General features: G+C 43.1%; 1 protein-coding gene and 1 long non-coding RNA gene across 5 annotated transcripts in view; one reads left to right on the forward strand and one right to left on the reverse strand.

Moving 5' to 3' along the window:
* Positions 1–8,684, forward strand: part of LOC115076826 — a 152,256-nt gene extending 143,572 nt beyond the window's left edge. For 3 of the 4 annotated variants that reach the window (XR_003852876.1, XR_003852873.1, XR_003852875.1), the window contains one exon: positions 6,091–8,684. This is a non-coding gene — a long non-coding RNA (uncharacterized LOC115076826). Of the gene's footprint in view, positions 1–97; positions 227–6,090 lie in introns of those variants that run through there. The other variant, XR_003852874.1, reaches the window with a different exon arrangement.
* Positions 1–12,311, reverse strand: part of FHAD1 (forkhead associated phosphopeptide binding domain 1) — a 63,938-nt gene extending 51,627 nt beyond the window's left edge. The window contains exons 1-8 of the mRNA XM_029578744.1: positions 12,090–12,311; positions 10,437–10,546; positions 7,718–7,924; positions 6,461–6,734; positions 5,662–5,723; positions 3,062–3,292; positions 1,410–1,533; positions 44–174 (exon numbers count right to left, since the gene is read on the reverse strand). Coding sequence (XP_029434604.1) covers positions 44–174; positions 1,410–1,533; positions 3,062–3,292; positions 5,662–5,723; positions 6,461–6,734; positions 7,718–7,924; positions 10,437–10,532 — 1,125 coding nt within the window. The 5' untranslated portion in view covers positions 10,533–10,546; positions 12,090–12,311. The remainder of the gene's footprint in view (positions 1–43; positions 175–1,409; positions 1,534–3,061; positions 3,293–5,661; positions 5,724–6,460; positions 6,735–7,717; positions 7,925–10,436; positions 10,547–12,089) is intronic.
* Positions 12,312–15,132: the final 2,821 nt, after the last annotated feature.

Raw genomic sequence — 15,132 nt, forward strand, 5'->3', positions numbered from 1 at the left:
TTTGGTAAAAATAAAAAAATTGGATAGAAGGTTGCATGCTGACCTTGACGGAGAGTGCAGCAAGCTGACTGTCTCTCTCTCTGTTCTCCTTCTTTAGCGTTTCTGCCTCCAATTTCATTTGTACTATTTGCTGCTCCTTTGCAGTGGCCTCTTTTTGCAACGTGGTCACCAATCCTGGTGAAGACAAAGACATTTTCCTTTGTAACACCCATGAATTACCCCTCGGCACCCAAAGCAGAAGAATAAGCTGCAGCTAGGTTTGATCTGTCCACCTCCGCCACAGTTTGCAGATGTGTGTGCAGTGATGCTGTACACTGGGGGTCACACTCTATCCCAAGATCAAGGGTCGTCTTCTCTGCGATGATTTTGGACTAGCATTGCTTTTCGCTAGTACACCGTATGCGCAGTGTGCAGCACAAAACAGCATTTATGAAGTCCATTTGAGTTTGCTTTTCTGTGTTATGTTTTTACTAATGTCTGTTTGGCCAGATTGTTTAACAGTAATGTACCATGATTCTTGGTAACCCATTACCCTTACTGGTACTGCACACTGCAATGCATTACAGAATTGTCAGTCAGTTTGCTTCCTGTGTGTCTTATTCCACACCATCTCTGTCAGAGAGGCAATGGCTTACCTAAGTTTGCTACTGTGATGCTGTGCATTGTATCATCATTACCAGAGTAAGTAAAAGCTTCAAAAAAATACTCTCTCTTTTTTATTTCAATGAATTACTTACAGGGCAATTTTGAAAGAGTTTATATTCCTAACTTTGGAAGTTATGATCCTAAATTGGCCCCTCTGAAAACTGATGAGGGCTGAACGCCTACATTTAGATGCTTAAGAAGTAGGTTGCTCTGAAGGCAGATTAAGGATGCAAAAAAAAAAAAAAAAAAGGTTAGGGATTTAGCATTGATTTTCAACAATAGGCTCCCAATTTAGTCTCCAAAATCTAGGAAAATTAACTACAGGCCTAAATGTAGGCTTCAAAGTTTTAGGCTTCTAAATTTGAGTGAAAAAAAGGTGTCCAGCTCTTTTTGGTCTTTTAGTAGTTGGGGGTTTTATTTTTAAAACTGTGGTTATCTTGTCTTTTACTTTCTGTTATCCAGTAATAAATGCAAATGGTCACTTGAGATCACACCTCGTCTTGTCAGAGGATGACGTCCTCGGAATATGCAGCTTTTTTTTTTCACTGTCCTTAAACACTCAAGCATTTTTCTGTCTCCTCCTGAGCATATAAATCTTTATTTAAAAAAAAATATATATATATATCCTGACCTGCCAAACAGCAAGTGGTGGTAAAGCAGACAGTATGAATCTCTCCAATAATGACAATGAAGGCCAGTGAATCTCTAAAACCCTGGCTGCTCGCACGCAGGAAGATGCCTGGCACCTCCTAGGAAAACCATACCTGAAGTGACAGATAAGCTCTTTCTTAATTTATCCCCTTCATTCTTTAAGTTTGAAATTTCACAGTCTCTCACGCTAAGGGAATGGCAGAGCACTTGACTGGAGCCTTTCTGCAGGCTGCTAATCTAGAAAAGATGAAGAGGGAAAGCGTGAACAGGAAGTGGTCATTTTTAACAACTAAGACAGAAATGTCCTGAGCTAGCAGTTTACATCTGTGGTTCATCCCCACATCCGTTTCTAACGGGGAAGGCAATCTTCACACTATGCAAGCCTGCAAACCAATTTTCAAAAGGAAACTCCCTGGAAAATCCCACAGCAAGCTGGCGCCAGGAGGATCCTTTGCCTCGCATTCTTTATAGGAACAAAGTACATGTGGGGGATTTAAAAATTAAATCCCTGCACGTACTTTACTGGGCCTGCCCCAACTCTGCCCCTTCCCTCCCACACAGAGGGGCACTTTTCAAAGGTTCTCTTTCCCCCACACAAACTGCAATTCAACTGCAGGGGTAAATTTTCAAAGCCGCATGTGCGCGTGGATCCCGGCGCACGCATGTTATAAAATCCGATTTTGTATCGGCGCGCACGTGTGCGCAGGTGCCCACACGCGCATGCGGGGAGGTATTTTGTAAAAAAAAACCATGCAGCAACCCAATTGGGCCTTTGCTCAGTTCTCTCCCAGTCCATTCCAATAAAGGAGCGGACTGGGAGGGAACTTCCCTATTTGACCTTCCTCCCTTTTCCCCACCTTACTAATATAATTTTTTTTGTTTTCTTTACTTACTTCCTCCCCAGAGCTGAAGTCAGTGGCACCCACCGGCCGGCTGCTGGCACGCACTTCGCCAGGACACCGCCCCTTTTCAATAAGCCGGCACTTCCGTGCGTACCGGCAGATACGCGCGTGGCCGGGCTGCTATGAAAATGCGCTCGGGCCGGCCATGCGCATATCTGCCAGTATTGGCGCGCACCGGCATTTGAAAATTCCCCTGTACATGACTAAACTTTGAAGATTACAATTGGGCTCAACGCTTGAAACTTTATACAGTACAGCAATATGCACTATTTGCAATGCTCAAGGGCAGAAGACAATGAAAACCAATTCAAAAAGCAAATTACCAAGCAGGGGTAATTTTGTCAAACGAAAAAAACAAAAAATCCCCCAAAAAAACAGAAAAGTTACCAGGTCGGGGCCGTACTTCAGAAAGCTTCCAAGTCAGTGACCTGGCAGGAAAATCACCATTGCTACCAAGTCCAGAAATAAGATCAAGGGACTAGGGCTAGCAGAGTGCACTGTCCTGACCTTTCTCCTGAGATCTGCTGAAGGACAAGGCAGAAGAGTGTCCAATCATCAGAAACTCTGATTGGAAGCTGAAAATGTTGACAAACTGACATTGGGCCAATTTAGGGAATAAACAATCCCCACAGCGTCCTTATTAGCCCATAACTTCCTTTGGAGAGTACCAGCTTTGACAGAGAGACGCCCAGACTGAGTGTTAAATCTTTTTACAAATCCAGATTATCTGATTAAAAAAAGGACAGCTAAACCCCTCCCCCCCCCAGCACAGTCCAAAAATCCTTGCACATTTATGAGAAACAAATGCTACAAGACTTCTCTCCGTTTACATTATTTTATGACATTGTGCCCGGTTAATGTACCTGTCCTTTTAAGTCTTCAATCTCTTCTGTCTTTGCTATAACTTCTTGATCCAGGGCCAACAATTTCTCAACAAGTTCCATATCGCTCTTGGTGGGACCCGCCTGAGCCATCTGCTGCATCAGTACTGACACTCTCTCCCGGAGGTTTGCTATCACAACATCCTTGCATCTTGATTCAGTTTCTAAAGCTAAGAGGCGGTGAGCTTCAGAATCCATTTTCAACATTTGATCCTATAGGTAGTACATAAAATGTTTAAGAATTTTACTTACAAATAAAGAACAAACACTAGCACCCGACAGTATCTTAGGGCATTACCTGAGCTATGCTCAGGTGCTGTAGGTGGTTCCCTGTCCCCAGAGGCCTTAATATGAATTTGTACCTGAGACAATAGAGGGTGAAATGATTTGCCCAATTTCACAAGCAATGTCAGTGGGATTTGAACCCTGGCTTCCCTGCTTCTCAGTCTTCTGCTCTAACCACTCCTCCACTCCAAATGGCTATTCCTCCACTTCAAAACGAGTGACTGAAAACTACGCACCCTTAATCTGGCTAAAAGTGCATGCTGGGTTCCACAGTCTTATTAATGGGAGGCGCTCCTAAGGGGGCGTATTTTGGATGGCATTCAGAAACAGCACACGTACATTGCATTTTCAAATGAAATAGTGTGGTTAAGGAGAGATACCACAATAATCAAACCGCCACTCCCTCAGATCAAGTATGAGACCTAGGAATACAGAACAATGAGAACTTCACTATGAAAAAGCATAAAAGCAAATTAACCAAAACAGGGTACTCCAAGTTGAGAATATTACATTGGCTAAAACCTTTACTAACAATACAAGACTTCCACACTATCTTACAAACACTAATATTCTCAAACTTAAGACTACTGCAACTCCCTATTACTAGGCCAAATGTCAGGACTACTAAAACCATTAGTTACTTCACAATGCCTCTACTAGACTCTTTCTAGGGACAAGGAAATTTGACCACATCACCCCCCTCACTGATAGCACTGCACTGGCTTCCTGTACAATCCAGAATTCTCTATAAAGTATTAACTCTAATGTTCAATATAATCAACAATATTAACCCATGAGTGATACTTCAACTGTACACTCCGCAGAGAGTCCTAAGACTTCTAAAGGTGCCTTCCACACGGAACATACACCTAACGCAAATAAGGTACCAAATGTTTTCCATAGCAGGCCCCAAGTTGTGGAACTCCCGCCCAGAGTCAATACGTCAGCTAAGAGAAAGAAAGTGTTTCAAGCGTGAACTGAAAACTTGGCTCTTTAGACATGCATATCATCTAATGTAAAATACAGATATGCTGATAACTTCAACGTCAGTTCCAAAGATAATGTTAGTGGAGCGAGCAATAAGCAATGAACGATGTAAAGTGTATTATTAGTAGAATTAGAATTTGTATGTGCTATTGTGTTGACCTAGAAAATGTATGAATATGTACTAGATTATATATTTGCTGTTCTGTTGACTTAGAACAGTTAGAAATGTGAACTAGAATAAATATTTGCTGAAGTGTTGATCTAGAATATGAATGTTGACACAGTATGTGACTGTTGCCCAAGAATAATCTTCATTTGGAACAACAGCATATAAAACGCCTAAATAAATACAATAAATAAATGTACGCTATTTCCCAGCCACATTTAACCCGCACAAAAAGCAGTTCCCTCTTCAATCAGCCAGATTGATCAAGATGAATGAGTTTATGCCTCCCAACCAGCAAATGAAAACAAGCAGGCTCGCTGACATGACCCTACATAGGCTCCCGCGCTGAGCTCAGCCTGCCAGCATTCTAACAAGCTAAGATAAACATTTCTCTCGCCCCCTATGCAAAAACCAGAGGGCTTCCAAAGGAGAACAAACATCAGAAAACAAAAAATGGAACAAATACATCTTGCATTCCTTGATAAGGTTTATAGAAACATAGAAACATAGAAATGACGGCAGAAGAAGACCAAACGGCCCATCCAGTCTGCCCAGCAAGCTTCACATTTTTTTCTCATACTTATCTGTTTCTCTTAGCTCTTTGGTTCTATTTCCCTTCCACCCCCACCATTAATGTAGAGAGCAGTGATGGAGCTGCAACCAAGTGAAATATCAAGCTTGATTAGTTATGGGTAGTAGGGGAAGTAATTAGGGTAATAGTTTATTACCCTAATTATTATTATTATTATTATTAATATTATTATTAATATTATTAGGAAGTAATTAGGGTAATAGTTTATTACCCTAATATCCATCCCACTGACTAACACACACAAGCAGTTATTCTGAAAATGAATCAGGAGAATAATACACCTGGCAGAACAGAGAGGGACCTGGACTGGTCTGGCTGGACTCAAAGAAAGGAAATGATCAGGTAAGAATTAATGTTTCCGTGCAAAGCTCCTGGGCCACTTCTATCCATGAGCAATTTTCAAAGGGAAAGTAAGCATGGCGTCCGTCAGTCCTTCCAGCTCAGAATACTGTGTAAAGCACAAGCCTCCACAGAGTCACAAATGTAAGCAAAAATTCCTCCTGAGCAATAACAGGACTCCTAAGTAACTATTTGGATAAGCCCCTATTTCACCTTTTCCTGCAGAAGAGAATCCAGGGTCAGAGATGCTCCATTTCCCAGCATCAGGCTGTTTCCTAAAGATGTCAGCAGAATCAAAACAAACACATACAAAAAGTCAAACTTTGGGATTTATTCCAGCAAACACAGTGTTCCAGACTATAAACATGATTTCAAACATTTCGAGCTTGAATCTCATTCTGTCTATGGGGAAAAAACCTTGATTCAGGGCCTTAGTGACACTCTGGGTGGAAAGAATAATTGTATTCCTTCTTATCACAATCACTTGCTTATTTGCCTGATTCTATAATAAATCATATAGCGGTATCAGCAGATGAAAATTACACAGATTGCAAAAATTTCAGGCTCTTCAGCTTTCAGAAAATATATTAAATGAAATGTTTTGAGCAGATTTCTTACATTTTTTTTTTTTTTAACTTACAGGGAGGAATTTAGTGTATCAAAGGTCCTAATGTTGCCTGCGACCTGAGCTACGAGACCCATCTCCCTGTCCATCAGGATCGGTTGGGCCTGGGGTGCCCCATGAAGTGGTGTGCTCAAGCCTAGGAAGACCTTTGCCACTACGGTTGCCGCCTCTGTTGGCCAACAAGCAGCACTAATATCGCATCTCAAAGGAAGCACCCCTCAGATCGGTGATGGTTCCCAGAGTTACTCAGGCAAGCCTGAGATTAAAAGTAAAGAAATAAGGCAAAAAAAAAAAGGCAAAGGGGTCCTTTTATTTTGTGCTTACTTACTACTATAATTATGCTCACCCGAAGACAAGACACTATACGAGACGACAGCAATGAAATACCTTGCCTGAGCGTGAGTGGCTTCTTGATGGGATCAGCGGAGAAGGCAAGCGCCATCTTTCTATTCCCTGCACCAGCAGATCTGCTTCTGTGGGGCGGGTGAGGCATAGTTCCGTTTGCTCCGTGAATCCAGTTGCCAAGATTTACAGGGGAAGGCTGAGACTGAAGGAAAGGAAGTTGTGAGGTGGTCAGTGGGGAAGAATGGAGTCTGGTCTCGTAAAGTAACTGAAGCTCCCCAGGCCACGCTGTGCGCCGTTTCACTGGAGGACAAAACATCTGTAGGAAAGGAGACAGTTTAACAGAGGGAGTAAAAAATCGAGTCCACCCAATGAATGCTTCAGAAATAATCACTGTTCCTTTAACACACACGGGATTTTTTCTACAGCTGGCAGTTATTCAGTTTCTAGGAAAGTTTCTTCTGTTTGAGAAGGGGACATGGTCTCAGTCTGACAGCCATTTCCAGTGTGTTATCCCACCCCGCAGTGTTCGCCGAGGACAGAAGAGCTGTAACAAGGTGCGTTCGCAGAACCAGGTAAAGAAAGAGCATCAGAAACGCATCATCCAACCACGACAGCATCGGATAAAAGCTAATCTAACCAATTTAGGTATCGGTTTAATGCCCACGACCCTGAGCCAGGCAAGAACGTCAATGCCTGAGTTAATGAATGCAAAGGGGTCCGTTTTCATTCGGCTACGATAAACGGATGACATTGAAAATTGGCATTTTTCTGGTTAACTTAGCCGGATGACCAGTTCTGTCCCGAAATGTCCCCAAGCTAGCAAGATAATCTGGCTATCCTTGGGCCAATCTGTTTTCAATCCTGCCATTTTACCAGCTAAGTCCAAACTTAGCTGGACAAAAGGTGCCGAATAATGCTCTCATACATTTTATGAATGCAATCACTTCCCTTCTTGAAGGCTGAAACACAGCTTACTTGCTGTGACTCTGATCAAACCTCTTTGTGCTTTTTTGCTTAATAACCAATGATAATCTTAGGGGGTTGCAGATCTGTGACTTGCTGGCAGCACCAGGTGTGCTGCAACGTAGAAAGCTGAGCTTTGGGCCTTCTGTCCATCGGAGCCGTGGTAGATGAGATCCACTCAGGACTGCAATGCACAGGTGGGCCTTGCTCGATAGAAGGCGGCTCAGCCTCAGTAACACCCTCCCGCCTGCAGCGAATACCGAATTTTGTCATGTGCAAGCAACAGAAGAGGCTGCAACCAGAGCAGGGATGTTTGCGGCGGGGACATGCTCTTACCTGCGAGGTATTCTCTAACAACAACTCGTAAGCAATTCCGCTAGAACCAAAGCGAAGGACATCTCCGGGTGATAGTTTCACCGCTGCATTCTGGATATGGCAGTCATTGACAAAGGTTCCATGAAGGGAGTTCAGATCATGAAGAACAAAGCAGTTCTCCAGCTCATTCAGTTCAATGCGCGCATGGTGCTCCTCAATATCTGCAGACTAAGCGCATGAACACGTTTAAGAAAGCGGGACAGCAAGCTCATTGGAGAAGGCATTTGTTTCCAAATCAGTTTCTTTATTTTTTTGGGGTGGGGGAAGGCTTGATGTGTTTTCTATACTTTCTGTAGTTGTTCAGGTCACCAAGAATAGAAGATAAAAAAAAAAGGTTCTGGGACTGTACCAGCTGGCATGCTTTCTAGCGATAACTTCTGGAAGACACTTCATACTAGAGGGAAGGTGAGGTCTAGTGGTTACAGCAATAGTCTACTAGATAGGAAAACCAGGGTTGAAGTCCCATTTCCCACACCTTAGGCAAATCACTGGTTCCTGTTGCCTCAGGTACTGACCTAGATTGTAAGCTCTTCAGGACAGAGGAATTATTCTACCTGAATTCTAAAAATTCTAAACCACCTAGAGAGTCCTTGGAAAAAGCATTCTAAAACTCAACCTTCCCCCCATCTGAATTGTACATCCCCTCTAGGGGCTTGGGGTAATATCACAGAAACTTCTATACAGATCTACAGTTCTCTTCAAGTGATGATCCTGTGCAATAGCCACTGGAGGGCGCTCTTAGTGAAGATAATGTACATATACTGTCCCACACTATCCTGAGATGATTCTGTCAACCGGGATTTATGGCAATCCACAAACAAGAATCTTGCACATGGCAAAGTGACCGGCGCTGGGACTTATTTTTAATAGTGATTACAAAAAATAAATAAATAAAAATAAGAAAATAAAAAAGCAAGTGCCAAAGAAACCTCGGTATCCAGCACTCATAAAGCAAAATATAACAAGTAGATGGTGCGACCTGCTAGCCTCAGTTCAACTCTCATGCATTTCTTTTTGAAATGTGTCAAATTTTCCCCTCCTGTGCTCCCCGCCCACATCACTCACTGGCTTTGAAAAGTGGAAAAGGCCGATGGCCCCCCTCAAAGACCAACCAGCAAAGTTTAGGGCAGAAAAACTAAGTCGCTCCAGAGTTATTGGGGGGGGGGGGGGGGATACACATAAAAAACAAAGACACCAGACATTTTGTCACCTTTCTGGTTTTCTGAACCATGGCTAAAAACTTGGAGTTGGGCTGCATCTGCCAAATCAAATACATCAGATGGGAGGATTGCAGGCTTTAATCATCCATTACTTCTTTTCAATGACCTTGGGCAAGTCACTTTACCCTCCACTGCCTCAGGTACACAAACTTAGGGGGTCATTTATCGAAATGCGATAAGGCATTTTCGCATGTGATAGACCCTTAACGCGTGTGAAAACGTGTTTAACGCATGCGCTCGCACCATATCGTGTGGTGCGATGCAAATTCAGAAAATAGGAGGGGTTAGGGGGCGGAGAGTGGGCTGGGTTAGCCTGCCTGCCAAGAGCTATCGCACAGCCGTAATGCCGATTTTTTTTAACTACACCTCTTTGAATCGCGTTAGGCTGTGCGATAGCTGCCGTGACCATGCGGTAAGGTGTGGTGCTGCAGAAGGACTAAAGTCTACTCAGACATTAAACAACGATCAGCACAAGAACGAGGGGCCAGAATAAATGTGTTTATTTTAACTGCTCTAACACACCTTTTGCTGCTTTAAGGATGGTGCTCTGTTTGGACCACATTAGTAGACCCTCGCACACTGCTTACTGTTCAACATGCATACTAAACCACTGTCCTCCCTAACAGTTTTCTCTCTATCATCATCCCCTCCCCTCCTTTCCAGTCCACATTTCCAAACATCACCAAGAACCTTTTCTGGCCTTGAAGGATAGAGAGAGTTCGCCTCTGAGATTAGCCCTTAGTGCCACTCTCTGGCCAACTGGGCTCACTGGAACAGCAGCAATCATTTTCCCTTGTTCCCCTGGCTCACTTGCATCACTGTGGCCAAGGCTCGCCGACTGTCACTGTACGTTGGTCTCCCGTATCATGGTGCTAGTGTCTTAAATCACGGAGTCAGTCCGTAAACCCCACTCATATTACAGAATCAGGTACATATAAGAGCTCTGGTCACCATATTTATTACAAAAATAAAGTGTAAGGCTGAATTTTCCCTACAACAATTGCAGATGGGAAAATATTTAGTAGCAAGAAATCTTAACTAACTTTTGGTTTAAATTTGTTGGCCCCTTAAAAATGTGTATTTACACTTGTAGAAGAAAATAGCTCAACTGCACCACAAACTTTGCTTTCAAAATTCCCTAGAAAAGGAACAACCCTCTGGTGTTCTTTATTGTACAACAAACACATCTTCTTCTACATTGTGAAAAAGGAGTGGCCCACTAGTTAATGCAATGGGCTGAGATCCAAGGAAGCCAGGATTCAAATTCCACGTCTCCCATTGACATCCCTCGTGACCTTGGGCCAGTCACTTTAGCTCCCTTTGCTTCGGATGCCCACTTAGATTGTAAGCTCTTTAGAGAAGGGACTTATTCTGTTAATGTTGTAAGCTGCCTTAAATATCATTTGGAAAGAAGGACCAACAATAATTATAAATTCCTATAATGCACTTCATGTTCCTACCTTCAAAATAAGGTCCGAGTCTCCATTTCTTCCTATGGTGGTCACTCTGGATTTTAGCACAAAAACACTTTCTGAACATTTCAAAAAGCCTTTCATGACGTCTTCTTTACCTGAAATAATGTTTTCTCCTTATAAAAACAAATTTATAAAACTTTGGACAAGCTGTTTCGAGAAGCGATCAAAAGCAGTTGTGCTCACACCAGTCCTTGGGCTCTCCACCCAGACAAGTTTTCAGGATATCCTTAATGAATATATATATTTGCATACATTGGAGACAATACATGCAAGTATACCTTATACATATTCAAAAGGATTTCCTGAGAACTCAACTGGCTAGCGGGACCCAAAGGACTAGTTTGAGCCCCACTGCTCTAACCAGATCAATCTTGAAAAGGTGAAAATACCGAACAGAAAACAAATATCGAAAGGAGAATATTCCCAAGCACTCAGGAAGTAAAAAAGTTAGCAGTAAACAAGCATTTCTATCCTATTATCTGTTAATCAACTGTAAAGGAAAGAGAAATCCAGGAAATATATATAAAATATATTCATTTCCATAATTTAGTGTATTAGCAACTTCAGAACACGACTGGTTCTTTTCTTTTAGTATCTGGTAGGATTTTTCCTTCACATCCTTCTATGCTTCATATCAAAGATGATACCCCCCAGTTTGAGAACAATCAAACTTTTGAGCTCTGGTGAAACAGATTTGTTGTGAAAATGCTGATACTTCTGTTTTCAATCACTGCTGAAAGACAATGGACATGATTAACTAATTGGCTGGTCAGAGCATAAAAAAAAAAAAGAAAATGTTGTGTTTGTTGAGGTCCAAACATCGTTAAGGAAGGTCATCCGGAAGCTTGGTTTAAAGGATTCATATTTGGAAAAATATTTTTGAAATAAAATCAAGTTGCTCTTTTCATACGGAATGTTATTTGTTCCTGTGAAGTTGGTGTTTCAATTTTTAAAGTTTTTGAAAGTTTCTCTTCATCACACCAGCACATAATCTGAGGTACAGCAGACCTACCAAGTGACCTAGTTTCTGGAAGAGGCTTTTTGGGCATTCCCCGTGTCTAAAGTTAAATATTGCGTAAGTGGGATTTGTGTAGTCCTACTTCCACCATATAAACTCAGCAGTGCCACATCCCTACTTTTGTTGTTGTACTTGTTTATCACAAATAAACAATCCTATAGCTGAAATTTAAAAACATCGAGTCTTTCTGAAATATACTTCCCACCACAGGTACATAACGGCAGGGAGTTGAGGGCATACCAAAACGTCTTAAATAATGCAAATGACTCAGTTTCAGGGATGAGATCTGACATATTTTGGTAGCAGCAGCACCGATTTCAAAAAATGGTAGAAGCAGGAACTACAAATCCCAACATGCACCGGGCTCTAAGTTCTAAAACCAGGACTGGCCAAATGTCTCCCTCCACAAATAACTTAATTTGCATTATCTGGCTGTCCTGAAAAGCGCAGTTTGCTATTTCTTACATAGTGCAAACAGAGACGTGCAATGCACCAGCCCCGTCAGGTACAGAAAAAGACAAAATAAGCCACAAGACAGCACCCCTCCACCCCCCCCCAAATTCTGCTGAGCACTCCTCGAATAAAATGCAAACACATCGGTTTCTCTTTCCACTTATTACCTGTTAAAAGCAGGCGGAAGAGACCCCGGGACAGCGTTTACCTCCAGAAGCGCAGCCCTGTCCCTTATGATGCCTTAAAACACCACCATGAAGAAGCACTTGCTGGACGGAAAGGGCCCGGGAGCTCGGGTACAGCGCGGCGGACCCCTGAGAGGGGGGAGGGCGGGGGGGAGAGAGGCTTGCACTTCCACCGCCCTCCCCGCCCCGCTGTGTGCCACCGGTCTCCTAGGCAACCGGGCAAAGCTCAGCTCCCAGGGCCGTCACATGCTCACATCCTAGCCCGCTGATTGGGTTAAAAAGAAAGCGGAAGTAAAACTCCGGGGAGGAGCGGCCTGTACGGTACCAATTCTCTATGGTTAGAGCACGGTTGTCAAGCGCGTTCCAAACTTGCTATTTTTTTTTTTTTATGTTTAAGTCGCTTTAATTTTTGTCTGCCCTAGAGCGACGGCCCAACTCCTGGGGGGGGGGGGGGAGCTCGCCGCGATCTGTCTCGCGCGAACCAAAAGTGCTTCACCTCACTTGGCACCACCACCAGTAGCAGCCAATAGGCGCTTAGGCTTTATTATAGCTTTAAGTCGTTTTGCTCCGTCTGTATCTAACTCTACCCCTGCCTGCTCTGGTCCCAGGGGCAGGATCGAGCGATGTGACATTCTCTTGGGAAAAGGAAGAGCGTAGAAAAATCATAAACACACCGTCATGGACTGCTCGCTTTCTTTTCTTCCTCAGGTGCACTGAGGGGGGGGGGGAAGAATGAAACATTCCACACAGCGTGAGACGGGTCCTTGGCTCCCTCACGAGGAGAGCCTACAGCGATTAGGGCGGTTCAGCTGGCATCGAGAGGGGTAGGAGGTGCCCCCCCCCCTCCCCCTCATGCACGCACTTAGGTTCCTTGTCTCATTCATACACAACCCCTTAGAGAAGCTCCCTCCCTCTCATTAATACCATTGCTCGCTCCTACATAACCTACATTTTTTGCTCCTGTTTTGCATGTAGGCACAATGTTCAGTTGGCCTGGTCTTTTGAATGGAAAGCAACTTCCCTTTTAGCCTTAAGCTGGTTTTACGCCCACTCTGCGGACAAATTTATGGAGTGAGTCATCTCAATTTGGATCACTTTATATCTATGGCATCTACCCCTTGCAGATCAATTTTTCAGCATTCCTTTTTCTGCCGCCCACCCTTACTATTAATGCTCACAGCAACCCAGTCCATTTTGGTATTTGTGAAAGTTGCTTTCCCGTTTTTTATCCATGGATTTAAGGCACCTCTTCTAGTTCTAATTTTCTACTGCACCTATTATGGCTAATAAAAGTATGTAGAACTTCTGAAAGGTTTTTTTTGCTTCACCCTGCCCACTGCTGACAATCTAAGTTATGGCTAGTGCTACATTGTTATTATGTACTTGTCACCACCCTGCAAACTACAAAATATAAATAATTCATAAAAAAATCTCCTCCCTGGAGGTCACTTAACATTTTGGGAATGGTTATAATTAAAAAAAGGTGATAATTTATTTAAAATTAAGGATCATGAGAACAGAAGAGATATCTGAGAGTAAGACCAAAAGAAAGGATGGGAGGTAGGAAAGATGGGGGTAAAGAGGCAAATTATGGTTGCTAACAAAAAAAAAATAATTTTAAACCCCAAAGGCTTAATGCAAAATAATCCTCATGTGGCTAACAATTTGCCTACTATTATGGTGAAGTGAAGTGACAAAATAACTAAATCAAGCAAAACATGTAGCATTCTATTTGAAATTCAATATCTGTGCACTCTCTTACCCTTACCAGGATAACTATGGAAGTATGAGGGAGGAAATACTAGAAAGCCACCACATTTCTGAAACAATGAATGTGAACATTTCACTTCACATGAACCCAGGAAAAAAGAAATGCCCAGCAGCTTTGAAAGTCAAGCAGCCCCTACAGTAGTGACATAAGTTACTGTAGTATCATTGGTAGAAGCTACAAATAAAAAGCCACTCAACAGAAAGCTAAGGCCAGTGATGGTCTGGATATCTGGATTGCAGGAACCACACTAAGGTGACATAGCATTCGCACTGCACAATCTGTTGTTCGTGACCCAGAAAAACATGAGTCAAAAAGTAAAGTTCTTCCTTCCGTTTAAACAAGTCACTTTACATTCCTTTGCCTCAGGTGCAAACAAAGGGGATCATTCTTTAAAAATGCTATAGGGTCCCTAACGCAAGCGATAACTACTGCACGGCATCTGTATATTTAAATTTGGGAAACGGGAGTGGTTAGGGTGGGTAAAAAAAAAATAAATTTGTCATCCACAGCAGTACCGGAAATAATGTTTTACACATTATCGCCGGCAGTAGCGCCGGAAATAACATCACCTTTTGGCGTGGCGCTATGGGGGCGATAGTGGGCAGCATGGCTGCAACCGCGGAGGGCGAAAAACACACCGCCATGATGTGGCTGGCTGCCCACTGGTCGGCCCCCTGCCCCCCTTTTTTTCGTGACTCATCATTCTGCTATAAATATAATGGAATGGTGAATCTAGCCCTCAGATTGGGAGCCTTCTGGGGGCAGTATCTGAATGTCGTCTGCTTTGAAGCACCTGAAAAAGGGGAATATAAATTAAATAAATACAAACAGATTCCCCTCCTCCTAAAAATCACAATAATTCCTCCCTGCAAGAAAAATACCTAGATCAGGGGCTTCTCAACCTGTGCTGGGGACCCCCCCCAAGGGTTTTCAGGATGGCCATAGAGCATACACATGATAAACTTGCATGCACAGGCATACTGGCTTGGAAAGCCCAGGATTCTGAAGCGCTGCAGTCCCCAAAGATTCAGCGTCCTCAATCTTTTCAGGAACTCATGGGCAATAAACTGAGCCTTGACCCACAGTTTCAAAAAGAATCCATTTAAAACTCCCAACCCATTTGGACTGTGCTGCAGCCGACGACACGAGCAGATCTGAATATTACCCTTCAAAACAGCCTCAGTCAGGGCAATGTTTCCCAACCTTTTCCAGTGTGAAACACCTAGAAAGAAGTTTTGCATGGCACAGCCTCTC

The sequence above is a fragment of the Rhinatrema bivittatum genome, chromosome 15, assembly GCF_901001135.1.
Source record: "Rhinatrema bivittatum chromosome 15, aRhiBiv1.1, whole genome shotgun sequence".
Classification (NCBI taxonomy): domain Eukaryota; kingdom Metazoa; phylum Chordata; class Amphibia; order Gymnophiona; family Rhinatrematidae; genus Rhinatrema; species Rhinatrema bivittatum.